This window comes from Ylistrum balloti, unplaced genomic scaffold (assembly GCF_031769215.1).
Source record: "Ylistrum balloti isolate Yb309-2 unplaced genomic scaffold, AGI_CSIRO_Ybal_v1 Utg371490, whole genome shotgun sequence".
Taxonomy (NCBI): domain Eukaryota; kingdom Metazoa; phylum Mollusca; class Bivalvia; order Pectinida; family Pectinidae; genus Ylistrum; species Ylistrum balloti.
The window spans coordinates 461,683-488,670 of NW_026782771.1; the positions used below are offsets into that span (position 1 = coordinate 461,683).

At 34.9% G+C, this 26,988-nt stretch overlaps 3 protein-coding genes across 3 annotated transcripts; 2 read left to right on the forward strand and 1 right to left on the reverse strand.

Annotated features, from left to right (window-relative positions):
* Nucleotides 1-1,745: 1,745 nt before the first annotated feature.
* Nucleotides 1,746-13,012, forward strand: LOC132562697 (tektin-3-like). Its single transcript, XM_060227451.1, has 10 exons — nucleotides 1,746-1,860; nucleotides 5,943-6,116; nucleotides 6,292-6,470; nucleotides 7,553-7,638; nucleotides 9,964-10,101; nucleotides 10,419-10,489; nucleotides 10,818-10,961; nucleotides 11,229-11,451; nucleotides 11,749-11,903; nucleotides 12,387-13,012. Exons 1-10 carry the CDS (start codon nucleotides 1,853-1,855, stop codon nucleotides 12,616-12,618), a joined length of 1,410 nt encoding a protein of 469 aa, XP_060083434.1. The 5' UTR covers nucleotides 1,746-1,852; the 3' UTR covers nucleotides 12,619-13,012.
* Nucleotides 13,013-15,635: 2,623 nt separating this feature from the next.
* On the forward strand, nucleotides 15,636-18,982 carry LOC132562720 (sperm axonemal maintenance protein CFAP97D1-like). Its single transcript, XM_060227478.1, has 6 exons — nucleotides 15,636-15,738; nucleotides 15,934-16,004; nucleotides 16,401-16,522; nucleotides 16,863-16,986; nucleotides 17,442-17,558; nucleotides 18,920-18,982. The coding sequence occupies exons 1-6, from the start codon at nucleotides 15,636-15,638 to the stop codon at nucleotides 18,974-18,976; spliced, it is 594 nt and encodes a 197-aa protein (XP_060083461.1). The 3' UTR covers nucleotides 18,977-18,982.
* A 2,157-nt stretch (nucleotides 18,983-21,139) lies between these two features.
* Nucleotides 21,140-26,578, reverse strand: LOC132562721 (retinal homeobox protein Rx1-like). Its single transcript, XM_060227480.1, has 5 exons — nucleotides 26,437-26,578; nucleotides 23,411-23,554; nucleotides 22,774-22,925; nucleotides 22,440-22,589; nucleotides 21,140-21,406 (listed from the first exon to the last, which is right to left on the reverse strand). Exons 1-5 carry the CDS (start codon nucleotides 26,576-26,578, stop codon nucleotides 21,140-21,142), a joined length of 855 nt encoding a protein of 284 aa, XP_060083463.1.
* Nucleotides 26,579-26,988: the final 410 nt, after the last annotated feature.

Sequence of the window (26,988 nt, forward strand, 5' to 3'; positions counted from 1 at the left end):
TAGTGAAAGAGCGTAAGAGTACTAAAATTGTACAAAAGACACAAACATGAATACCACCTTTTTGTACAAATCTTGAATTAGAAACAGAAGAGGTCAAACGTGAAACAAACTGTATGATACAGTTGTTTCGTCGTTCTAGGACTTGTTAGTGACGCTAAGGGCATAAGCTTTGAAGTCTTTGAGGTGACTACGGGAAATCCAAAATGATCTATCGATCGAAATCAAGATGGGGAGATTCACCGGCGCATTAATTCAATAAATTTGGTAATCTTCATATATCTAAAAATATCTGCTTATCGTCAATTGTAGATGTATTCTGATCACGACATTATCTCTAACAGAACTATGTAGGTAAAGGCTAATTCATGTTTTGTGAAGACCCATGTTAAACTGCCTCTTATGTTCAAAACATTCTCCATGTTGCTGATTGTATGTGCATTGGTTCCTTGTGTGGTTGGTATTAACTTGTGACTGAAGATGATATGTGACATTTGTTTGATAACCAGGACACTGCCTTCAAGACTGTTTTTCCGTCTTTGCTCGGATTACAGTTACATACTTGTGGTTGTAAATGACCATTTTCAAAGAAGTTAAATTCATTACAGACATTGATCGATATTACGTCAAAGGACACATACTGTATCTTCATTTATCTAGTTTCTTGGAAGATATTAGATTTGTATGTTAACAAGATTTTTCACCGTCTATAATACAAACATGTTGACCTTTTTCTTTTGTGGCCAATTCCTTCAGTGATATGGACTGTATAATTCGATGTACATAAATTATATATCTATACATTTCTGTGCATAAAATTTGGCAAATTGTTTGGCAATGAAACAGAAATTGGGAATCAGATTTTTATTGAATATTTTTAATCAAAAGTGATATCATATATGACCAGTAAATGGCAAAAAATATTCATAATCAATATATTAACTATTTTCATAGCATTATTTGCCAGTATTGTCATATTGTTTGTGGTTAAGTCTACATCACGTACCATTTTCAATTTTCTTGCCATAGTGTTCATCGTTATTTCTATTTCTGTTTGCTGTTTGCTCATGTCAACAAGGAAATATTTACCTCACACACTTGAGACGTACTCAACAAAGCTTCAACCTACAATGTTAATAACACCTATTGTTACTAGGACACTCTGTAATAAAGTGACTTATAAATGTGTTATGATATCTCGATTACAAAAAAATTAATTCAATATTTGCCATTAACTGAATCATAACAATACATTAATATAATAAAAATGTTACAAATTGGTTCAAGCACTTAAACTATGGGAGTCTTCCCCAAACTGGACCAATTGTGATCGCCCGAATGCTTCTTTCCGCCACCCGCAGGTAGCTTTTACCACCACCAAATACAGTTTGCACAATTAAAACGATTAAAACTACCCAATACACCTTCGAACAGCTAACAAATCCTCCACAGTACTTTACGTCATGCTATCGCGCTTTCCCTTTAGAGGATTGTTCAAACAATAATCACAAATGCATTGATATACACAACCAAACTAAAGTCGTCTTAGACTTAGCAAGCATTAAGTCTAAACCCTCGTAACTAACGACTGTGTTTGCACAGTAACATTAGATGGCATTCAGTGTACGAACAGTAGGTTGGAGCGGCAGTATCTCCATATGTAATTCATAATTCAATACATCTATTAGATATACAACGTGGTTTTTACTTTGTAGGCCTTGTGGATGGTGAGGAGTAGCACGTGACAAGTTGCTAGGTACATCTCTATAGTAACAACGGTCTACCGTAAACCGCTCTACTGTTTAACGACAATATATCATTGGGATCAAATCTAAAGTGTACAACACAGAGAACAATGAGCCGGTAAGTACAAACATTCGATTATTTTGTATATTATTTGTATAACCAACAATTTGTGACAAATATAGATGAAAAAAAAATTGTAGTAGACTTGGCATAATTTTTCTTCCTTTGACAAGTTCAAATATTTTGGTTTATCATTATGTACTCTAAAATTCCTTTTCATTGTTACTCCATGTGGTCTTTTTTCATTCAAATGGAAAGAGAACGATAACATAAACATTCAAAGGACTGGAAAATATAATATATATATATATATATATACGCCTCAAGATCAAAAAGTCCTAGTTCGTCTTAACATGAAAAGAGATTATAAAAACTCGAAAAGAGTTTCAACAGTTTCAACACTTTGAGCGTTTTAGTTAAAAGCTAACATGTTTGAAGAATTCTAAAGCGCATTGAAAACTCGATAAATCATAATTCCATTGTGTCGTATCTATATCTTAATGTTTGTTGAACCCTATACATCATGCTGTCTTTTTATCATCCGGCTGAGAGGAATATTATGAGCTCAAAATATATTCATTCTTACAATACAAATGAAAGAAAAGTCCTTTCAGTTGTGTCTTGTGGTATGTTTCAAAAGGCAAACACATTTATGACAACTAAGTGTCATCACCCTATATTAAGTGTCAAAATATTTGAGATAAATAGAAAAGAACTACCATATATATCATATTCCATATGGTCTGTTGAACGAAACAACAGTACGGCAGCTTTAAGGTGTGTGATGCATACACTGTATGATATATGTGATTATGAAAGTAATAGTATCATTATAAAAGACTTCAAACGAAAATTGCGTCCACCGTTAGATCAGAGTCATTGTTTCTGGTATATAGCTTTTCACCATGGAACAACGCAAAAAACAACCAGCTTTGACCCTCATATCAACATGCCATCCTGACAGATGATTTTACTCTGCATAGAGAGTGACAATAACCAACATCAATTATTAAAATATTATCTATGAATGTTTCAGTTAATTGGAGCATGAAAAGTGATATATCATTGAGCTCAGTTGTTTGCTACAAAAATTGAAAAGAGTTTTATTTATATAATTGAAAAGGATCCCTATGATAATAAGTTTAACTTTAAATGACATTTGCATCGAAAACATGTTTGATCAATAAATACTTCATCGTGTTATTTGTGTGATGGTGAAAACAAGAACAATACTCGTCGGGCAAATTATGTTTAAATTATAATCATTCAGAGATAATATTAGCTATGAAAATATTTAAAGAGCTTCAACTCGATATTTTCCCTAATCATCGTTTACATGAATTTATGTTCAGTTTCAACCTTATCATGATCATGACTAGATTCTATGTAAATGCTGAAACACAATCACTCAGATACTAAACGACCCCTGTGACTGATGAGAGTATTTCATATGTACGCCTAATTACCATCATTCATATTTATAGTTATCAACCTAAGTACAATAATCAATATGTACCTATTTTAAAATGCTTGTGGTACGGAAGGCATCCAATAAATTAGTACTTTATGTGTGTATTCGATGCACATGACTGAAACATTGTCTCAGCTGGCATTTTCATTAACTTACCCCTATATATTATTTAAATAAGTAAGAGTATCTTGTTTCGTATCTAATTTCAAGGTTTGTTTTTTGAAAGAGAAATCCATATACACACAGACAGATCGATATCTAATGGTCTATTTCTCTGTATTGTACTATATAGAAACAACAGCTTAAAAGTCGATACATTGATTAATATTGGTAATAAATAACTAGTTAAGCATGTTTCTTTTTACAGTAATGCCTGATATACCTGATCACAAAAGTACGTCTCGTTGTACGCTATCCTTCTAACTGACCGCTGTATTTACTGTTAAACAGATGACCCGTGACGATAGTTTGTCAGTTATGACCCTTATACCCTCTTTTATCCTTATCTATGATATACAGTGCATTTAATCAGCCGTCTAATTATCGTATATTCTATAGCTCTAAATACCCATAATTCTACTGCTATGCGGGTGTTCTTTAACACCATATAACAAATTGTCATTGCACATAGCAAAATAGTCATGATTTCATTCTTTGGATAAGAACATTTGGCAATGTTTCCTTTATACATTTCGACCCCTCTGATGTAGTAAGGCAATAGTTGACACAACAAGTTTATCATCACTGTAATATAGATATCCCGCGTTGCTTAAAACCCGTAACGAGATATATGCCGACCAATACTTTGTAACTATATAACTATCACGACAGACCTAGCTATACCTAGAATCTAGCTATATCTATAATCATGCACTAAACGTGTATTGTCGCCTACTTTCCTATGACAATTTCAATTATGACATTGAGATCAAATAAACAATGTACATTGGTAGAATTTTTATTTTCTCTCATGGTATTTGAGATTACACATGAAGTTTATCAGTACAATGATGAAATAGGGGAAGAAAATGTAAACTTATTCTTGAAATATAAATGGGCAATCAACATTTGATGAATTTTGCAGTAATCTACTACAGTTGCAATTTGGGCTGTCAAGTAAAACGTATACAAACACAAAGCACACTTAAACAAGAATGACAGATTGAAGGATTGCAAAATATGACATTGTTTTCAGGCAACTGTCGACACTTTTAAATTTCGGATCTGACATTGAAGAAGAAACGTAATTCCATTCCAGCATGGTAGCTAGGCAATACAAAGCAAGTTTGGAATTAAAGGCCAAGAGTGACGGCGCTTTCAATTAAAACTTTGTTTGCTTTGCAACAAGAAACTACATTGAAAACTCATTTATCACATCTCCGTAAAGTATACACAAATGTAAACTGTCGTTAGTGTTGTTAACTTAGTATAATGTTCAAAAGTATATGTGTTAAATACAGTGTTAATACAACTCACAACGGTGTTGTAGTGTTTATCAATTAACATAACTGTTTAATTTTATCAAACAAGCAGACATTTTCATATTAACACAATTTTAAAATGATTATATGACAGAAGAAAGAATCTCAGTTGTTTCAACAACAAGACCAAGTGACATTTCAACATTTTACAAAAAGACATGAACATTATACCATAAACACTAATAATTCCATAAGATACCGACAGTGTACCATGAAACTTTTGAAATTCCTTTAAGTTCCATTTAGCTCAGACATTTTACCATGAAAGAGTAATATTTTACAATCAAGACTTTGTAATTTCACTTCACTTCAACAAATAATAAATATCAGTGGTTTTTTTCTTTAAAACATTTATCCCTAGATAAAATGCCACATTATTTATGATATTTTCACCATCATGATTAGGTTAATATATATATATATATATATATATATATATATATATAATTGTCAATACAGGTTTTGAAGACATCTTCTATTAAATGTAGTGAAGTGTAAACTGTGTCTACTTTCTGGTCAAAACATGACACTAAGGATTCCGATGTTTAGAAGTACTATTGGACAATTGAAGTCTGGAGGACCGTTTTAGGCGTTAATTTTACTTACCAGTTGATTTACGTTTACAATGTAGAGTGTACGTTCCGGATTGTAAACCTGTCACTTCTTTATATCTCGAGGTAAATCCTAAAACGAAAGGATTCGTGATTGCCTTAAGTGGTTAAGCAGGCCAGTCAATAGTGTTTGTTTAAACACTCTTTGGTCAAACAAACTGACAGAATTCCTTAAAGACGTGTTTGTTCAACATATATTTTAATTGAAAGGGAAATTTAAGCGATACTTGAGTTGAACATGGACGTAAGCCTTTGCCTAGAGCAAATTTTAATGTTATTGTGATTTACACAGATCTCAAAGTAAATTAAACATCGTCACCATCTATAACGATATATCAGATAAGTATTAGGCAGTTGTTTGTGAGTTTACAAACATATTTAAGTTTAGTACTAAATGAACGTGTTCAGGGATACTAAACAGCTTTCGAAAAAAAACAAATAATAGTAATAACATTAAAAAAAATTATTGATCCGGAAATATTTTTTTATTTCAGTGAAAGCTGTTTTACCATACTGTTGCTTTAACTATGTTGTGGGATTTTCCCATTTTATTGAGATTTTCCATTTCTCTTGCAGATTAAGTAACTACTACGATCATGGCGCTATTACGCGCACGCGCAGTGTCACGCCGGGAGCAGAAATGACAAAACTTTTGCCATATGTCACTGACAAGACAGTCTCCCGTCACCTTGGATACGCCGGTAAATCTTTGGACCTCGGACATGCTGCCACTTACTACAACCCAGCCAGGTAAAAAGATTTTACTACATAATTATAATGGTCGTTCTGGAAACCTCTCTCTAGTCAGCCTTATTCGTATCTTTCTCTTTTTTTCTCTTTCCCTGACATATATAACAACGAATTTCCAAGTCTTTTTCTGTGCTATTTATGTTTATATATATTACTATGATTTGTGACCCTTTAGGAATGCCCTTTACTCTCGCTACACCACCAACGACTGGGGGTTGTCAAACAGTAAGAACTTTTCCATGTCCGACAAGGAACGTTCCTTCGCCGAGCGTCTTAGAGCTGACGCCTGGAGGGCCGTCAAAGAGACGGACGCCCGCACTCGGAACAGGCAGAACGATATCACAAAGAAGTTAGGTAAGTGTTGCGAGCGCATTGGGTAAGTGCAGCGTCATCACGGGCGATGCAGGTCATGTTGGTATAGCATATGAGGCAAACATTTTTTCGAATCGATAGATGACGAAGTATATGTCATATTTAGATATTATCTAGAACAACATTATATAGATAATATTTTTAAGTATTTTTCATATTTTTCAAACACAGTGAAAAAATTGTAATGCGAAAATGATTAAGCACATTATAAACTTTCAAATGACATAAACTATCTTTCTGGTACTTTTTTCATTTTGCAAGATAAAATGAAAAAGGACACAATGGAATGAAAAAAAAAGATAGGAACATCAAATGATATATATATGGCTTTGCCTTGCAACTGTATACAATGCCATACAATAACACCCCACAATATAGAGTAATTTTGACGTTATAAGGCACTCCTCATGATAATGATGCAATCCGACATAGTGGTAGGCTACAAGTAGCATAGACTTGGGGACTACCAGATATTCTCATTTTTAACCTGTTTGAATTATTTCAGTTGATCATTTGTTATATTTGCATAGTATTCGTTTAGCATATTTTGAACCGAGAAACATTTGAAACTGTAAAAACCGAAATGATACCGAGCCAAGGCGATTTCACATATTTCCATTCCTTTCGTATATTTTGAATCCCAATTTTCAGGTGAGAGAGTTACAGACATCGCTTTCTTGAAGAGCGAAATCAACATGGAAATAGGGGTAGTTGCAAATGAAACGCAAAATCTGAAGGTACCTTGGTTCGATTGCTTTATGTGACGTAGCTAATCAACTTGGGTTGCATGCGATTGCCTGTGATAGAAAAGGAAAATAATATGTATTAATATTTTGTTGTGTGTTTTTTATCATCCTAATAAATTAATGAACCCAGTTATTCAAATTTGGTGTTTTAAAAGTTATCAACAGGGTAAAATGAAAAGAAAGCAAACAAAATATTCACGATGATAATTTTGGCATTAGCTGATAATGAAAACGCCACAAACTTGAATAACTGGTCAATGGTCAAACGTGGAGCAAAATAACAGTTTGCATTTTTGGGCGCTTACTTTCTTTCCTCAGGTGAAAGAGTCTATGACATTGCTTTCTGGAAAAGCGAACTTAACAATGAGATAAACGCCATGGCAAACGAGACCAGCAATCTCAAGGTAACTAACAACTAGCTACAAATTTCCATAGTCTGAAAATAGTTTCCTTTTTTCACTTTCAAATTCAAATAAAAACAAAACGTGGGAATATTTATTACTATTTCAGACGCGTTTCAAGTAAATCAAGTATGAATTTTTGCAACATGAAGTCAATATTATATGTATTCCTACATAAACATAAAAACTACATATTCCTGTTTCATATTTCATTTTCCCATCGCCATATGGGTTTTAAACGCAATCTGTTTAGATGTATTCATTAAATATGCATTTAAACAAACTGAATGCTAATTGCCTTAAAGAGAGTCTGTTAAGAAGTAGCATTGCCTGAGAGACAGTGGTAATGCTAGTTCATATACAGGGACAGTGGATCCATGTTGGGTAAAGAACGAGATAACATGCGGTGTAAAACAACGATCATTACTTGAACATAAACACTTACTTTTTATAAAAATAAAAAGTAGACGTATTTTTCATAAAATTCATCACCCCACTAAACAAGTGAACACACCAAAGAGAAGTAACCCAGAAGTTCCTTTGCTCAGAAATATAAAAACCATCTTATTGACGCTTGAAGTGTATGTTATATTAAGCGAACAGTTTTGCCAAACCTTAAATGAGCAAAGGATTCTGAAGAGTCTATTTGAACGTTGAAAAAACAATTCTCCTAATCTTTATGCAACCAAAACTGAAAATAGATACATACGGTAACGCGGAAACAGTTCTGTTTTATTTGAAAAATTTCAAATCCAGTTATATTACAATAAAGCTTTCGTGCCTTATCTTCACGTAGTGTAGACCACACAAGTTTTCTATTTCGGAGTTTTATGTTTTCCTATTTCATATGAGTAAATAAAACCGCGAAAGATAGATACCTCGAAAATAAAACTGATAAAATAAACAACTGTCGATTTTATGACTCCCTCGTAAAAAATGCCATTTGCATAAGTCGCGAAAATCAGAGCCATGTTTATTTTTTTATTTATTTTTTTTTTTTTTTTTTTTTTTTTTTTTTTGTTTTTTCATTTTTGTTTCTGTTTTGATTTTTTACACTAAATGGTCGAAAAAAATGAATATGATTTCATTTAAAGTGCTTATGGTAGAACCACACTTGATAAATACAACTGTTTTCATCAAATTGCGTCAAATATGAAGCCAAAGAAAAAATATTCTAACAGCATCGTCCAATCTTACAGCTGTAAGACAGCATCGTCCAATCTTACAACTGTAAGTGCAATCTTATAACTGTAAAACAGCATCGTCCAATCTTACAACTGTAAGTGCAATCTTACAACTGCAAGACAGCATTGTCCAATCTTACAACTGTAAGACAGCATTGTCCAATCTTACAACTGTAAGACAGCATTGTCCAATCTTAAAACTGTAAGACAGCATTGTCTAATCTTACAACTGTAAGACAGAATTGTCCAAACTTACAACTGTAAGACAGCATTGTCCAATCTTACAACTGTACGACAGCATTGTGCAATCTTACAACTGTAACACAGCATTGTCCAAACTTACAACTGTAAGACAGCATTGTCCAATCTTACAACTGTAGGACATCATTGTCCAATCTTCCAAATGTAAGACAGCATTGTCCAATTTTACAACTGTACGACAGCATTGTCCAATCTTCCAAGTGTAAGACAGCATTGTCCAATCTTACAACTGTAAGACAGCATTGTCAAATGTTACATCTCTTTACGTAGTCTTATCACAGCTCTGAAACAAAAATCAAGTGTATCAAATAGTTAATTAATAGACCACTAACTGTTTATTTCGTGTTTTAAATTTAATGTATTATTTGTTTCCTGTTTAATAATTGTTTAACCTCCATTAACAAATTAGTATTATGTCATATTTTATTGTAAACAGGCCAGGCACTGATTAGTGTATAAAGAGGTTGTTCCGCATCCCTAGTAAGCTGAATATCAGCATCATAATCAAATGTAGACTTAAACATTGCAGAATTGCATCTCCTCTTTTTTAAATTTGAGAAAATCTTATTGAACATATTGTTTAAAAAGTATACAACTTTTCTATATCCTACTGAAGATTCAGGCTTTCATTATTTTCTTTCTATCCGTTTTTGATTGCTTCGGATTTCTGTATCTATATTTGAAGATAACGTTGACTTCCAGTAAACCTTGTCTGTCCTTGAAATATTTATCTTTGACTGTCCAACAAATCCTTCATCTGTTCCTTGATTTTGCTGTTTTAGTCACAGATTCTATCTAGCCTTTCTGGCCATCCTTTTCCCTATAGTCCCTTTTGTGTAGCCAGTACTGTCAAATGTACCAAAGCTGTATTGCTTGTTTGTAGGAGTATCGCCGTACCCTGGAGAAGGCTCTCGCAGACACTGCCAATCCACTTCACATCTCAGAGGAGTGTCTCATGCACAGAGAGAAAAGACAGGGAATCGACCTCGTCCACGATGACGTCGAGAAGCAGCTGATCAGGGTATGTACTGGACAAAATTGTGATGTACACCAAACATACCATTATGATGTGTATGTGTAGATATCTTTAATTTCTTAGTATAAAAAGCTGTCATTGCAGAGATAATGTATAAATACCCTAAGCAATTAAAATCATTATCCATGATAGATCTGACGACGATATAAGGGACATGACTAAATTTCTCATTTGACATTTTCAAGTCCATTACCGCAGATTACTTATTAGTATACCTTACTATGTTCATAAATGATTGAAAATACTACTAATGTTTAATATATTTTGACTAGTTAGTAATTACTGCTTTGATTCTACAACAGGAAGTTGACGTCATCAAGAAATGTCAGGCTAAGATGAAGAAGGTTTTGGACAAGGCTTACGTCCAGCTAAAGTAAGTATTTGAAATATGTTTAAGTCACTATGTGTATTGAAATAACGTAATGGGTTCATGCTTCACTTACTGTTAGTGTTATCCTAGCAGTCTCCTAATCAGTAAATAAATTCTGTCTAAGCCTAAGATATGTATTGAACATTTCGTATGAAAAGGCAATCGTCACTTGTTTGTCTTTTGTGCAATCCTTCCAATTTACCATTTATCTCTTTAAACATAAGCTAAAGACGGTGCAAACAAGTTGAATTAATCAAATCAATATTATAGAATGACATAAAATATAATAAAACTAAAATAAATAATTAAAACCTATTCTATTCGTTTCTAGGATGAACCGTGCTGCTCAGCACACTCTGGAGATTGACGCTAAGGACAAGCACCATGCTCAAGGTCTTGATGACCGTATGCAGCAGCTGAGAAATGCCTCCGCTGGTATCGGATACCACCCAGGCATTGAGTCCATCGATAACACGTGAGTCCCATTATATGATAGTATCTTCCAAAATAAATATCAAATGTCAGGTCCCTTTCGATATAATTCAACGTGTTATACACCCTAACTTCTGTATTTCTTCTGCGCGATTATTCGCAAATGTTCCACTATTGCAATGATATTTAATGACATGTTGTGTTGCTGATCCCAAGAAAAGAGCATTTTTGCTTCTTACCATAGTACATTCATAACTATTTTGTAACTCATTGTCTCTTATGACAAAGTATTTATTACGTTGGGTTTCAGCATCACCATCCCCGACTCCTGGGTGAGGTACACACAAGAGAATATTGCACGTTCCCAGAAAGAGAGAGCTGCCTCAGAGCGTCTACGTGGAGAAATTGACAGCACCCTCCGTGCATGCGCCAATGACATGTGGAACCAGTTCAACTGTGTCAACAACTCCTTCAACGGGAGAACTAGGCAGACCACTGATGCCAGGAACAAGCTCCAGGCTCACTTACAGAGGGTAAGAACTGCTCAGCAGCAATTCACTTCCTGATATCTAAATGATAGACAGGGCATGTATTCCGTAGTTCATACCATCAATGTTCAGACGCCACAACCAAACTGGCAATGATATTTCTACAAAGAATTTCTGATTTTGAATATTAGTAAAATCGGCCGACATCATAGTAAACAACCCTGAGAAACATGAACAAAAATTAGCTGTCAGTTGAGTTTCACTCACATCGGGGCAGTGGTTGGTAAGTAAATACTCAATGGTAAAACATATCCGAATAGTAACGATTCAATCTGGTTACAGACTCTACAAGAGATCTTCGACATGGAGAGGAATATTGAGCTGTTGAGAAAGGCTATCCAGGACAAGGAGATGCCAATGAAGGTAGCCCAGACCAGGCTGGAGGAGAGAACTCGCCGCATCAATGTTGAGCTCTGTAACGATCCCGTCATGAAATCGTGAGTATATGTCATCAGATCTCGGTCCCTCATTCAAGGCCCTTCATTTATATACTGTAGAAATTCTATTTAACGTATCATGTTTTTTTTTGTTACCTTTATAACACCCAATATCTTTTCAAGAATTTTCTTTTATTTGTTGGCATTCTTGTATCTCCCGTTCGCAATGCTTATCTAATTAAATCAAGTCTTTCATTCCAATTCGTACTGCACACCTTGTCATATGTTACCAGATATGAAGTGAAATGAGAGATCTGGCTTTAATTAAATTGGCCCATTACCAATTCTCTTTATGACGCCAAACTCCATTTTGTCATAAAGAAGATGTTCAACGGGACTTTAATACTTGTTTAACTGAAAACTTTGTACATCCAACACAGCATGTGTATACATATGTAAATTAGCTTTTGTAATATGAAAGAATTAACACTTAGTTTATCCATTCTTTGTCCATATTTGACAATGCATATTTGTGTCCAACAGACTACAGAGGGAGATTGCCGAGATCAGAGAGTCTGTCAGGATCCTGAAGGAGAGACTGAAGGCCTCCGAACTCAGCTTGTGCCGTCTTATGAAAACAAAAGCCACCTTGGAACATGACATATCTGTAAAGGAAAATACACTCAAGATAGACACCGCTTACTGCATGGGCATGCGCAAAGGCTTCCCAATGGATCCTAAAGTCGGACCGGTGTTTCAAATGCCAACATGTTAATAATTAGAAACTTTTATCAATTTTTATGTACGAAGTAAAGAAAAATGGTCATCTGGAAGTGTTGGCATTATAATGCATTAACAAATGGAGAAACGTCATACAGATTCCATTAAAACACGTTTAAAGAAATATTTTTAAATAAACTTTTCCATACGGGATATCGTGATTATTTAATGAGTGTACGTTCAACGAATAAACAGATTTATTGGATGACAGTGTCTATGTATATCTTACAAAAAGACGTTTGTTTCGCAAATTTGCGAAAGTTTGAAAGTTTTTATATAGCAACCCCGCAAACTTTAAGAGTCTTATGGACCTGTTTGTCATACACGGTATACGTTGTGAAAGTCGTTGATATATCTTATTGTTCACTTGTTTCATAACAGATCTTTTGTTCATGTTATATTTGCAAATACGATTTGCATTTCATATTTTTTCGCTTCTTCCTTTTTTCGAAGAGAAGATTTCAAACAAGAAGGGGTGTTGATGTGTATCCGTACCTGTTTTCTGTTTATCTATTATAAGAACGATAGACAGAACCCCTTCTAGGTCGTAATTCACCATCGGATCGATGCCGTCTCGAAGTTAAGTTTTACTAGGCATGCTTGAGTTAGAGCAAGGTAGTGACATTTCGTTCTATAATCATAGTGTTTTTTTTTATAATTATTATTAAATGCTTAAGAAAGGACCTAAAGAACACAGTCGCAACTGTGTGTAATACAAATTGAAAAGTCCTTCGTGAACCTTTACCGTCCAGTATTTAGTCATTTACCGAAAAGAACTTGCATTTCAGTAAAACTTATTTTAAATTTCATCGTATAGGTTTCCTTTTTGTTTTTTCAATGGTTTTAAATTATTTGTAGATTATAAATAAGCGCAGAAATCAAAAGTAAATCAGCTAGATTTCATACAGATGGTAAGTGGTGACGTAGCCGGTCAGTAACAGCGCTACATTGCACTAAAGTCAGCTAGCATTAGCAATAGTGATCAAGTACGTAAGTGCTAAACTGAAAATATTTTTGTTGTGTAATTAGTGTGAATAAAAAAGGTTTGTACCGTATTTCTAATTCTGTTGAACATTTTTATTTATTGAATTATTAAACATATATCAAATTATGTAAATTGAATATAAAGTAATTAAATATATGTATCTTGATTTTTTCCCATTTAAAACAAGTTTTAAACGTAAGTGTGTGTGTTTTGAATTCCAAATTAAATTACAGTATTTATTACATAAAAAGTTGCACATAACTTTCAAACATTACGGAACTTTCCGTACATGACGGAAACTGCCGAGTAGAACCACTAGAATGTGCGCATGCTCTGAGGATACTTTCCTCTTTGTGGACGTAAACCACATCAGTATTAGACTATCTACAACTTGAACATTACAACCATTTGATTGCTCAACAGGATGTTTATGTACGTAGAGTAAGTGACTTGCCATCTAATGTGCTATGAACTGTGATATACTGGCTATGTTTTATTTATATGTTGTTAAAATTTTGTATATAGCGTTTCCATATCATTGGTCGAGTAGACACCGTTGTACTGCTTATGTTGTTTGCACAATAAAACGTGGAAAAATATTATTCGTTTGTTTGGTATTTTTTCGAAAGATGGTCATAACCTCAAATCTAACAATGTCTACAAGTTTTTCGTCCTTTATATACACAATTCATGCTAGTTGTGTTATTGTTATCATCAATTTGTTATATCGTAATTGACAACACATCAGTTGACCATAGATCTTAATTCATCTTTGTGTTGCAAGGCAAAATAAATACTTATGATAAAAAAAAGAAACGTTGATTTCATTTTACTAATCTGGACATACGGACAAGGGAAGTAACTCTAACAAGGTTATCTCCTATAAAGTGCCCCAACTTATTGTGTTGCTTAAAGTAGTACTGATTGATGTCTATAAAATGTTAAATGAAATCCCACCAAAGATAGAATTTCCTAGTGTCAGGCCGCCATATATATATATATCTTCATGTTGTATTATGTAGGGATCTTCTCTCAAGTCTGAATAAATCCATGCAAGTTCCGGGCGAGATGTAGGGTGAGAGCTAAGGCGATCATGGACAAAAACATGTACGTTTTATACGAGTTATCTCCCTTCCGATAAATTCTGTGATTGTAACCAAGGGAAATTACCTCTTGTCGCTGACAGTTGGTAAATTTTCAGGTGAACGTTAATGGTTCCAACGTTTGAAAAACGACAGAGGATCAGGTTCATTACCCCAGTTTTACCCGTCCAATCGTGTACTTTATACATCAGGGAAGTAAATGCTGCAATACATATGTACTTTTTAACATACCTCTGCAGAAAAAGTGTAAAAAAATTAAGATGGGGATGTGTTGTATATTCAATACTTGTAGCTATCAACAACTTTTAACGAATTACACAGCCGTGTCATGATCAGGATAGTCACATTCTAGCTGATGTCTTACATCGACAGATCAATGGTATGCGACGGACTTCCCGTATGTTATTGGTGAAATAGCTACCTACTACAGCGAGGCAACCCGCCTCAAAATGACCATGGCTGTAAACGATGCATAATAACCTCAACGTTTAACCAACAATGATTTGCATTTATATCTTCGACAAATTACGGCTGCTATGAGTAAATTGACATTGGGCCAGTCGTTCTTCCTTCTGATGTAAGTCGGTCCGAGGATACAAACTATAAAGTGCTGTTTTCAAACATACTTTCTTAAAATGATTTGATTGTCTTTCAATAAGCTGTTTTAAGATGTGACACGACTGTTATTAAAAGACTGTTACTTCACGTTTCCATTCTTTACAAATTAAATTAAAATAATAGCTTTTAAGTGTTTGCAGGTGGATATGGGAGACAACTCTTTAAGCCATAAAAATGACGTAACGTGTATTATGACGTCATCTTTGTACGTCGCTCAGATCTGCATCGTTTGATTTTGTAGTTGTCGGTTTTTATTCTTTTCTTCCTTTTTATTCACGTGGAGACAATTTTACTTCCACAGCAGTCATGCATCGGGCTTACCAGCCTCTAACACCAGCGAACAACATCTTCTTGAAAAGACTCTGGGACGAAAACTATTTCAAAACACACAGAAGAAAGGTTGTAGCAGGTTTGTGTAATTTTCTCAATATTTTTTCATAAAATTTTATCAAAAAGGAAAGGTTAGAAATGAACGGTAGTGCAAAAAGTCCATTCATATTAGTTTTTAGATGAAGTATTTGAAAACAGGTATGTGCGCCGTTGTTCATTGTCCTCAATATATTAGCATGAAGATGAATTTGCAAAAAAAAATTTAATCTTTCAGCCAAACCTAGAATCGATAACAAACCTCCAAAGACGTACATGCATTTACACATCAAGCTGAAAAAGCTACAGGTATGTAATACTGGTTAACTATACCACATTCTGATTAACATCTTAATTCACCACTCCATTTTGAACGGAAAGTAAATTGGTAAATTAAGACCTATATTTTAATCAGATTATTGAATATATCATGTCGTAAAAGATTCGTCACGAAGTTAGAGTTCGGGACATGTTCAAAAGACGCGACTTATATCTGAACAGTGCATGATGTGTACAGCATTGTACTCTAGTAAAAATATGTTTACGATATATTCCAATCAGTTTCGTTTTGTACTTATGCTGCAAAGTTAAAAATATTTATTTCTACACCGATGATAAATAGTTGAATTTCACTTGAATTCGTTCCTGTTATATTTCAATGGATATTGTGATACCGCTGAACGTGTTATACCGACATTTGAACAGATCGAGGGAGAGCGATTAGCAAGTGTGGAAAGGGATAACAGAATCCTTTTAGAGAGAATGGCGCACATCATGAGATCTGGGGGTCGTGTTCACAGCCAAAATAAAGACTATATGAGGAAAAGGTGAGCTCAAAGGTTACTTCATCTCCGTTTCTCTTTTTTGCGCACCACTGATGTAACTAAATTACACAAGTTATTTATGCCAGTGCCAATGTGAGATAAAAGTTAATGTGTCTGTTGAGAATTTCACGTAATCAGAATCTTCAAACTTCATAAGACTTGAAAAGTATGTTTACGTGAGACAATTATGTTGACAGCGACGGTTTTCATTAAGAAGTGGAAGGCGGGTATCTGAACTCATAATCAAATTACATGCATGCGAATATAATTATTTATAAATAGACCAAAACCAAAAAAATCAACTCACGTTCATGGAAATGTCTATTGACCTTTGTTTGTCCAGTCTGAACAAGACTAAGCGCCAGAGGGAGCTACTACGCATCACCCACGAGAACCTGGCTATCCTGAAAAGGCTGACCTCTAAGGAACCACATTATAATCACAACAGATGGAACCACGAGTGGAAGGTACAGTGACATACTTATCACAACTGTGGTCTTATGAATTTCAATCGATAATATATCGATCGAAATGTGAAATGTTGCAGTTTCTCTATGAGATCAATTTGTGATGTTTCAACCCTGTGCAAAACTTTGAAAGTCTCAGTCTGTGGATATAAGATGTCTACATACATCAGGGATGATCGATCATATGTTAGACATCGCCATATCACTTGAAATGCACGTGTAAAATGTGAACGAATATGTGTTAGAATGATGAGGAGTAGGCTACTGTTTTGGTAACTCAGAAAAGGTATATACATGTACTGGTTTAATGGCCATGAAAAATCACTACCCCCATCTCCAATCCCGGATTTTCTTTATACTACAAACGTTATTTTGTTTGCCTGTGAAAGTTACTATTATTATTTTCAATACATGGAACGTGATTGGTTGTAATATGTGACGTGTTTTTACACCAGATGAATCAGCAGTACATGATGAACATTTCTAAATTCCCACACATCTGGAGAGATAAACACGAGTTGGAGATGAGGAAGATGCAACAAGCTGCTGCTAACCGCTGGATCGTAGACCAGGTATGGTGTCTATCGCTGGATCGTAGACCAGGTATGGTGTCTATGGCTGGATCGTAGACCAGGTATGGTGTCTATCGCTGGATCGTAGACCAGGTATGGTGTCTGGTGTCTTTCGCTGGATCGTAGACCAGGTATGGTGTCTGGTGTCTATCGCTGGATCGTAGACCAGGTATGGTGTCTATGGCTGGATCGTAGACCAGGTATGGTGTCTATCGCTGGATCGTAGACCAGGTATGGTGTCTATGGCTGGATCGTAGACCAGGTATGGTGTCTATCGCTGGATCGTAGACCAGGTATGGTGTCTGGTGTCTTTCGCTGGATCGTAGACCAGGTATGGTGTCTGGTGTCTATCGCTGGATCGTAGACCAAGTATGGTGTATATCGCGGGGATTTGGCACGAATCCTTAACCCAACGATCAGCATGTCCGCGCACAGATCACGTGTTATCTGTGTTATTGCTTGTATCACACGGTCTCTGTACAAAAGATTGTGTGTGCACGTGTGTTGTTAGAATGTGATCGCTAAATTTTCCATTGACTGTTTATGCTTCCAGATACTTCATTGTTTTTAAGTCGCCCGAGGCAAGGACATTTTCGACTTCTTCTGGAGAAACCGATTTCAATGAAATTTTACAAAAAACTTCCATGGCTAAAGACAACCAAAATTGTAAATTATATGGTCCTCAACCCGTAGGAGTCTGAGGGGCGGAGCCATAAATTGGTCAAATTGACTGAAATTTCGAAAGTCTTCTTTTCAATCCGTGGATAAAAGTTTCTGACAGTTCTTTGTAAAAATTGTAAATTTCAGGACCACAGGGTCTCACATTTCCTGTTGGGAGGGGGTATAATTCACTATATTTTATATAGGAAATCTACATTTTTGACCATGATTTGTTTCTTTTCTTTCAGGAATAGTTCAAACTTGGTTATATTTTTTTTTGTTATTAGTATAAGCTGGCAGTTTGATGAGATGCACATATTGACCTTGCTTGACCCCCAGGGGCTGATGGACGGGGCCAAAAATGGGTCAAATTGATTGAATTTCAAAGATGTTCTTTTGTTCCTGGATGGAAGATGTTTTATAGGAAAAATCAAATCTTTGGTATAATTTCTTTTAATTCAAACTTCGTTAGAAGTCTTAGCATGGGGCAGCAGTTATGTGCACACAATTTACATCTGCATTATGTGTACAATATTGTTAAAGTTATATTACTTTTTTAACAAAATTATTTCTATGACATGTCAGCATTGTGACACAGGTGACCGTAAAGGCCCTTTGGTCTCTTGTTTACACATTGATTCATGATGTAGTGACATTGAAATTTCAATACGGTTTATCACCTATTCCTCTTCCTTTTGCAGTTCCAGGGTGAAAGTAAAGGACAAGGCAACAGAAAACCGTTCGAGTTCATACCATGATGTGTACACATATAAAACGTACCCAAAAATGTATAACACATGACGTGTACACATGTAAAGTTTATACAAGATGTTTATAAGGTGAACACAAGAACTAAAAATGGAAGTAATATTGTCTCCATAAATCGTGTCTACAAATTATTTCCTTGGTTGTGCATTTTGCTTTAAATAAAACAAAAACAAATTCCAGGATCCAATCGGATTTTCTGTACATGTGTACGCGTACGCGTGTGTTTTTGAAGCAGGGTATTTACCTTTGCATGACATTAATGCGATGTGATCTTACCAAATTTGTGTATTATCAGTTCATGAACTGCAGCGGCGATGGAATATAACAAGTAATGTAAACAGATTGAGGTTTCCATATAACAAAATGAAAATATAAAATGATTACTATAGGCAGTGAACTGCTGTCAGTTGGCATTCATGGGCATAGGAATGCCAACAAGATAATGGCAAATTCAACATTAAGAGCGTTCATTGCTCAACAAACAAGACGGTGACGAACAAAGCCACTAAACTGGATTGCTTTTAATGCCAAAAAAGACATCTACAAAAATACGATCTAGGTATCGAGGTAAATATTTTATAATTAAACATACAATGATATACAGCACACTATACAAACTAACTGCCCTTGACTCTAAACCGTACTCATGTTTAACCTCCAGTGTTATGTTTAATCCTGTTTAAATACGAGAACATTTACCAATTTGTCTACCCTCTTTACCCTGTATTATAAATGACACTATCATGATCACGTGATTTACAGCCCTTGGCTGGCCTGATTTTGGCTAGAAAGTTTTCTGAAATAGAAAGTAAAACGAGACATCAGAACACCTGAGGTTGAACCAGGAGCACGATTTACAATATTTTGACCGAGTTCCAGATCGTAGGGTCCACGTGGATAAGCTGTGTTTGTCCTGTATGCTCTACATGACGCTTCAGTCTTTGATATGTGTTGGTTTTATTACTTTTCTGACGTAACAAGGACATCACGGTAAAATCATTAATATTGTTATTGATTTACGTGTTTTATACATTCCATTTACATGTCTATGCTATCCTGGTATTCACAGTTAATTTCCAAAGTCCAGCTTGACTACTTCTGTTGTTCGGGAAACCCCGCTCGCTGATAGCATTACATAACAGTTTTGAAAACGAGCCAGTGCATTTTTGTAAACACGAATATATGATGACGATCAGAAATGACAGCAACAGTAGTGACACAGTCAATAAAATCCTGTTTATCAGCACCAGATTTTGTTCTGAGTAACATTAATCGCCAACATTGTTGCGACACTCAGACGGGAATCAATTTTTGTTTACAGGCGACAGTGTTTTACGCGCATGCAGTATCTTATATGACACATATCCAGACTGTTGATCAACAGATAAGGATTTCCTTTTAACAATAACTAATCAATTTCTTTATGTGAATATTTCATCGAAATTCAGTTGTCATTGTTTACAAGGCGATACACTTGATATGTATGCAACAATTTCTTTTCAAAAAACATAAACAAAAACAAAAACATTTTACCGTGATGTCGGATGTCGGATATGGCGTTTTGATATACCCATTCTGTGATGATAAATATTTCCTTTCAAAAACCTTTCCCCATTGGATACCATTTCCCGGTAAATGACTCCACGATCAGGAACACAGCCCGGACCTAGGTATAAATATAATTCGTCCAGCGAATTTTCGTTCAATATCACAGATACTACACAACGGTCAGTTTCTGACAATGTTATCTGGTATAAAATTAAATATAACGAAATGCTGGAGGTGTACTTTGCCATCACCGTGTTGAAGTTGATAGAATAAACTAAAAACCATCTTCAAAACATCAACATTAAAACAGGATCTTGCTGAAACTACGGTAATAGTCGATTTCAAAAACTCAAAATGTCTTTCCTAATGGTTTCATAAAACATCTTGTCATGTAACACTGTCAGATTTCAGCATTTGCCATCGCATTTGATGATCCCTTAAGGTGGGAGATTCTATAAAATATCTTCACCCATGGTTCATCATCATTAAAGAATTATTAAATATGTTTCATTACCCAAATATCTGTACCTTATATATAACGATTCATATTTTCATCTTTATCAACAACTGATCACCTTCCCAAACACAGCGTGTCACAACGAGTCTCATTTATACATATACTGCATCTCCATGGCAGCCTCGTGCTCACGTGCTTTCATTCTCAGTGCAGCTATGCTTCCGGTTCGATGATTTTCCACCAGGCCGATATTTATGTATCTACTTGTATATGGATACGGAATCGGGAACACCGGTATAGTTCGGTAAAATGGGAACGGCGACGTGGACAGATTAAGAGGTGTGATTTGTTCACCGTTTTCATCTGTTAAAGACTCGTCACTTCCGGTTTCCTGGGAACATTTTGAAATGGTAGTCTGAAAATAGAACGAATACATCGTATGCAGGGTGATTTTTCAATTTGTTGGATGGGCGATACGGAACCTTTCTAGATGAAATTGACATTTTAGAAGTAAATGATCTGCATCCTATTATTTTGAAACGATTACATATTGCGATAGAAATATTAAATGTGTCAGTATTTCGGCAGTTTTGTCAGGAATGTTCGATATATATGCATTGAAAATGATAGCATTTAATTAAGGACATGGATTAATTAAAATAAGGATTGAAAAGATAGTAATAACTAATTAACTTAATGATTATCTGATACATATACAATGTGTTTAGTTAATAAATTTGACGTGTTACTCTCATTAAGTTTCCTGACAAAAAAGTATTACCTCTCTCAATAAATTCCAAAACTACGAAGCTACAAATGTATATATTTGAAGGTGCTTGTCTATTTTAGTAAGGATTCGCTTTGTTAACACAGAAAAAGTTTACCCTTGGCATAAACCCCTTCGCGGTTCATTCAGTATTCATTGTTTGTATTGAAGCTCTTTTGTTACAGAGACTCTAAACAACGCGCGTTAGCGTGTGTATTTGAAGCAGTTTCCCGGCGATAAACAAAACGGGAAATATTTCTTATATTGACGTTTTGTATTTCTTATTTATGCTGCTTAAAATACATGTAATAGTCATTAATTGGAAAGTATATGTACACAGCTTATTCCATTTTGGCGGGAAAGATTGTTAACCTTAACATCTATCAAAATGTAATTATCAGTTTTGTAGGTAAGGCAAATAGAGAATACCAATTAAAAAAGAAAATATTAATGGTGGCATCGCGAAATGACGTCATTATAAAATAGAGGATTAAATTATGATTTTTCAAGATTCGCTCAAGAAAGAAATATTGTACATGTACTCAATTTATATAACTCAACGACAACAAATAGCTTATTATACGTTAAAACTTATCAAAGATTATAAATAATTCCAAGCAGTGCATTATCCCAATTCAAACGGTAACTGGAAATTGAAAAAAATATAAAAGCTTCACAGTACCTGTATTGGAGATCCTGTCTGGAGATCGTCGGTCCGTATAGACGAACGTGGGGCCGGAACGAATTCGGTTTCCCGGAGGTCCTGAAGTCCACCGAAGTTTCCCAACTTTTCGTACTTGCGCCATTTCGCTCTGCGGTTCTGAAACCATATCTGTAACATACAATGGTATGACGTCACCATAATATACACTGCATGACGTCACCATATCTGTTACTTTACTTACAAATGGTATGGCGTCACCATATATATAATATCGTCGTTCTCTAATCAACATAATTAATTGGTATATGTTTGCTGAAAAAGGATGAGTAAATGAGCAATTGAAATAACCGACCTGAACTCGAGCTTCTGGTAGACCTGTTTTGTCCGACAATTCTTCCCGCGCATTAGCATCCGGGTAGTGAGTAACACGAAACACTTCCTCTAAAGCTTTCAACTGATCCGCCGAGAAAGTAGTTCGTATCCGTCTCTTCTTCCTTGTCTCATCTGTAATACGTGTGACATATACATTACTACACAACCATTTAATCGGTCTCATTTCTATTCTAAACTTATAACTAGAGATCCGTGTGAGTTTTTTTATCATATGATAAGTTTAAGAACATCGTTAATGTAAGCATGGCTCAAAGTAAGCACGTCAACATTACACAATGTCTGGCAAAAGTGATAAAAACAACAACAGCTCTCTGTTATCAAAATACAATACAAGAAAGTTTCGGTATCGCCAGTGCCGATGTGCTTTCCAGCGACGTTTGACACCAGGAAATGAGTTACACTGTTTTAGTACCATACAAAGGTAAACATTCACGGGTAAGTTTAGTGATAATATTTAACTGACAGCTGTTGTTGATGACCTGATAATTCACAAAAGTGAGTAAAGCTTTACAATGACGCTGGCCGTAATGTGTTCATGGCCGTGTAAAAACAATTTATGACACCACCGTTACATAGTATTATGCTGATAAACTTACCATGCAACATGCGATTGATGCCATTCCCCGTGACGTCACAGTGTTCATCATCCTTGTCCTTTTCGTTTGAATTGTCACTTTCCTCGCCGCTACTGTGAAAGGAATCCTCTCCTGCCGACGACTGTGCCGAATGGCCAGAAGTATCTGTTATTAGGAAGTTCCGACAATAAGGTTAATATATGCATTCTATTCCTGCGTTCTGTTTTCATCAAACAAACACACTATTTAATTCTGTCTCGTCACAAACTATCCGTCAACGGTAACTTTTATATACGAAAAAGTTTTCCACAAAATAGGTCAATTAAAATTGAAATCAAACTGAAAAATGAAAGTTATTAACCGAGAGTGTTAAAAAATACACCAAGTAACAATAAAAAGCGATAAATCGAGAAAACAATATGTAGCAAATCAAAGACAGCAGAAAAGGAAAAATGACAATATCCTATATTTTACACGAAATTAAAATAAATCAATCAAGCTTATACTATTTCAGGCAGGTGTCGAGTGTCAAAATCCTCTAATCGATTTACCTTCCAACAAATCAATCTTTGCTCTGTAAAACATGTGTATCCGCCAATGAGCAAACTAATGCAAGATTCGGAGCAATTGGAGCGAACGTGCCAAAACCAAACTGTTTCCAAACAAATCTGACAGTTCTAGAACCACATCTGATGCTCATCTCACAACCGGAAGTGATGACATGGCTTAAATACGACGTCACAAAATGATCATACATGTTCAAACACCTAGCTGAATAGCCCAGCTGTGATTTATTTTGTTGGTTTGACCTCATAACAAGTAATTGTTCATCTTGGTTCTTCTCGGGTGGAAATGATTTAGCAAACTGCGTTGCTGGGCATTACAAATAAGTGGTTCTTTTGAAGAGTTAAATGGTACGAAACTAACAGTTAGGGATGAAAGGGGGACCCAGGTCCAAGTATTGTAGACATAGGTAGGGTTGTCTTCTTTTAATTTTCGGAGATAAAACTTCAAAAAGATATTTCTTTCACATTGACGGAAGAGTTAGTCATGTAATTGATTTCAATATTTTATTGAATTTATAATGACGAAATCTCAAGTTTACTTTGTCATGTTATCTCTTAGACTGTGTCATATTTTAAAATATTGAACTATCTCTTCGGTGTAGTTAAATTTCACACCAATCCGTTACTGATGTGAACGGTCGTGCTGATTGCCTTATCTATACGGGGTCTGATATGCCGTTATATGCACTATAGCCTGGCGTGCTGTCAGGGTATGGCAGTTTTAATGCGGAGCAGGGTTTACTTAACAAAATCTGTAAACAAATTCAAAGATAGTTTGTGAGAGCACAAGGATGTGTGTATAGAATTAAAGAGACTGCAAATCATGACAGATTTACATAAATACTGATAATTACAATTACATTAAAATTCAAATTCTAAAACGTTATAATGCTAAATCAATTGGATTTTATATTCAGTTTACTGACAGAATTTGACCTAACGTTTTCTCGTTATAGAGAGAACAACAAACTCCGACTTTTGTGAGTTTACTGTTATAGAACGATCAACTTCTCAAGCTTGATTCCCTGTCAATCAGCCTCGTTCAGTACACGGTATCATCAATCCCTTTTAACATTAATGGTCTTGAGATTAATTCATATATGTTTCTGATTTTTCAATTAAGATTTCAAATCGAAGGTCTATATGATTTCAATTTATTTGAGATCTTGAAAACTATCCAAGACCAAAGAAATGCATATTGGCGACAAATTTCGTCCGTTTCATATGAAATGAAAAAGAATGCAACAATTTTATGAACTGGCTTAAAACCAGGTCCCGGTTACTATAAATAACCAGCGGTTAGTAGAAATTTTAAAACATTAATTTAACAAAATTGGAAACATTCTTTATGATTTCACAGCTGATGGTTTCTTGAGACAATTCATATTGAAATGTTTAGAGTGTTAATGCTATATCTAATGTTCTCGTTTTTTTCAGTGGCAATAATTTGATTTTTTATTGACCATGGTTAAGTCTAATGTTTGAAATACCGGATGTTTAAACATTTTGCACTAATGACGTCAAACTTAAAGTGTGTGAAGTCATGATGTTCCACTCTATAGACTACATTGTAACCAATAATTTATTTTTTTTTAAAACTTTAATGTGGTCAATCTAGACCCAGCATACATGAAAGACAAATAAATAAAATTGTGGATAGATAATTCCTACGTCAAACATGTGCATATTAAGAATTCGTCCACTTGTCACGTGCGTACACGAGGTTAGTTCGACAGAATGGCAGTGAAAAGCAACATTAATAGTAAAATCAAAGAAGTAGAGTTATTTCGAGGTTGATCGTTACATAATTTTATGTACTCACAATAAAATCAAATTAGTTTTGTTTAAATAAATCATAAAACAGGGCTCGTTTTATCATCCGGATTTTCAATAACATTCAAAACATTCATTCTGAAAAGAATATTTAGAAGTGGTTTGTCAATATAAATGGGCACAGCTGTTTTATTTAGAAGTTTTATTTAAAAACCAACACTCATATCAACCAGTACTAGTCAACAACGAGGAGCTTTATCAAACACAAATAAATAAATCTTAGACATGTTGCAAACGTTCCTTCTTTAAGCACACGGTAGTACGTACAGTCACACACGCTACTCTAAAAATAACAAACATACATCAGGTTGTCAGTTATAAAAAATGCTGATTGAGGAAGTGTTCAATACTAAAACATTATTCCTTTACCAATGATAAATTAATTATTGTGATCGAGGTAGGATTGAAACGCAACACGACAGTTATTTTAGAAGCTATGTTTATCATGAGAGTCCACATGAAATTGATGTTCGTTCTTGATTTGCTTTCGTTTATTTTTTTTTCACGACGACAATCAGAAATCGTCTGTAATATGTTAAGTCAGTAAGTGCACTTGTTTCAAAAACATAAATTTCCTTTTTTTCGAAATTGTCATCTTGAAAGTCAAACAAAACACAGAATAAAACAAATTGTGAATATGAAAGTTACCTGTTTTGTCTTCGTCTCCTTGTACGTCCGTAGAGTTTGTTCTAGGACTGGACTCGTTCCTTAGTATCGTATCGATGGAGTGTTTAGTTAGTGTTCTTCTCAACTCGGTAGAGTCGTACTGGCATTCTTCTTCCACGTGCATTTTATTGATGAGAGTTTCGCCTTCGATTGAGAGAAAAAATATCAAAAATTTGTTTTACATGAGATAATACGACACCTCAAGGTAAAGTTGTGGGTTCTTTTCACTCTGGACGGTGATAGTATTCTACTTTTAGGTACTGCTCTCCCGAGGTAGCAAGTCTCCTTGTCAATAAAGTTTAGATTTGTTTGCATACAGATGTATTAGGTGCAATAAATGTCGAAATCTATCTCGAGTAATTCTAAAACAAGAGCTGTGATTGGTCAATTTAAAAGCGAGTGCGGTAATCGACATTTGATTGACAACGCAATACTTGGAATATTAATGACATTACCTGGGTGAGAGTCAATGAAACTCATCACAGATAAAATAAAATTTCTTGATTCAATGGATAAATTTCTGAGATTCTCGGC